Here is an 821-nt window from a genome sequence, read left to right as displayed (position 1 = left end):
CGACGTGATGGCGTCACTCGTGCCGCCGCGGACGCGGTCCCGTTCCCGTGCGCGTGCGGGAGCGCCAGCGAGAACGGCGCTGGGCCTGTGGAGGTTCGGGTCATGGCCTATCGCTGCCTGTGGTTGTCGCGGGGCGGTTACCGGCGAACCCCTGCTGGGGTGCCTGGAGCCCAGCAGCTGCTCTGGGGTCGAGGCCTGGCAGCGCCTTCGCGCTACCTGAGATTGGTGAGTCACAGGCACGGCAAGGACAAAGAGCTTGTGCGCCTGCATCGCCACCGCCCCCCTTTCCAACAGCGCCCGCTTTAGGCTGGCTGCGCCCGTTTCCCGTCGCCTGAGCTGGGCTGGCAGCTGCCACACACCAACGCAGCCCCATGGCGGGTTCCCCCTCAGTCTGGTTGCTCTCCAAATGTTTTGGACTACAAGTCCCAGCATTCCTGATCGTTGGTCATGCTGCTTGGGGTTGACGGGAGCTTAATTCTGAATGGCTAGAGTACACCGTATTGAGGAAAGCTGCCTTGCTGAGTCGTTATGCAAGTTACTTTGTTACCCACCAACATGTAAAAACTTGATGTTTTTCACAGCATGATGTTGGTCATGATTTTAGCATTAGGAAGATAGGGAGCTGCCTAAATTTGATGTTTGTTTTGGCCTGCTCATTATTGTCTACACTATTTATTTATTTATTTATTTATTAAAACATTTTTATGCCGCCCCATTCGCCGAAGCCTCGGGGCGGCTTACAACATAGATAAAACAATCAGTTAAAATATCCATATAAAATAATCTTAATTAAAACACACATTATAAAATAAGCCGCCCTG

At 53.1% G+C, this 821-nt stretch overlaps 1 protein-coding gene across 1 annotated transcript in view; it reads left to right on the top strand.

Annotated features, from left to right (window-relative positions):
- The first annotated feature begins 24 nt into the window (after window positions 1–24).
- The window catches only part of AFG3L2 (AFG3 like matrix AAA peptidase subunit 2), a 23578-nt gene continuing 22781 nt past the window's right edge, over window positions 25–821 (top strand). Inside the window, exon 1 of the mRNA XM_044426334.1 lies at window positions 25–225. Within this exon, the coding sequence (XP_044282269.1) occupies window positions 103–225 (123 nt within the window). The 5' untranslated portion in view covers window positions 25–102. The remainder of the gene's footprint in view (window positions 226–821) is intronic.

The sequence above is a fragment of the Varanus komodoensis genome, unplaced genomic scaffold, assembly GCF_004798865.1.
Source record: "Varanus komodoensis strain SLA01 unplaced genomic scaffold, ASM479886v1 scaffold17, whole genome shotgun sequence".
Classification (NCBI taxonomy): Eukaryota; Metazoa; Chordata; class Lepidosauria; order Squamata; family Varanidae; genus Varanus; species Varanus komodoensis.
The sequence above is the reverse complement of the archived record's forward strand: the minus strand, read 5'-3'. Positions and strand labels throughout refer to the sequence as shown.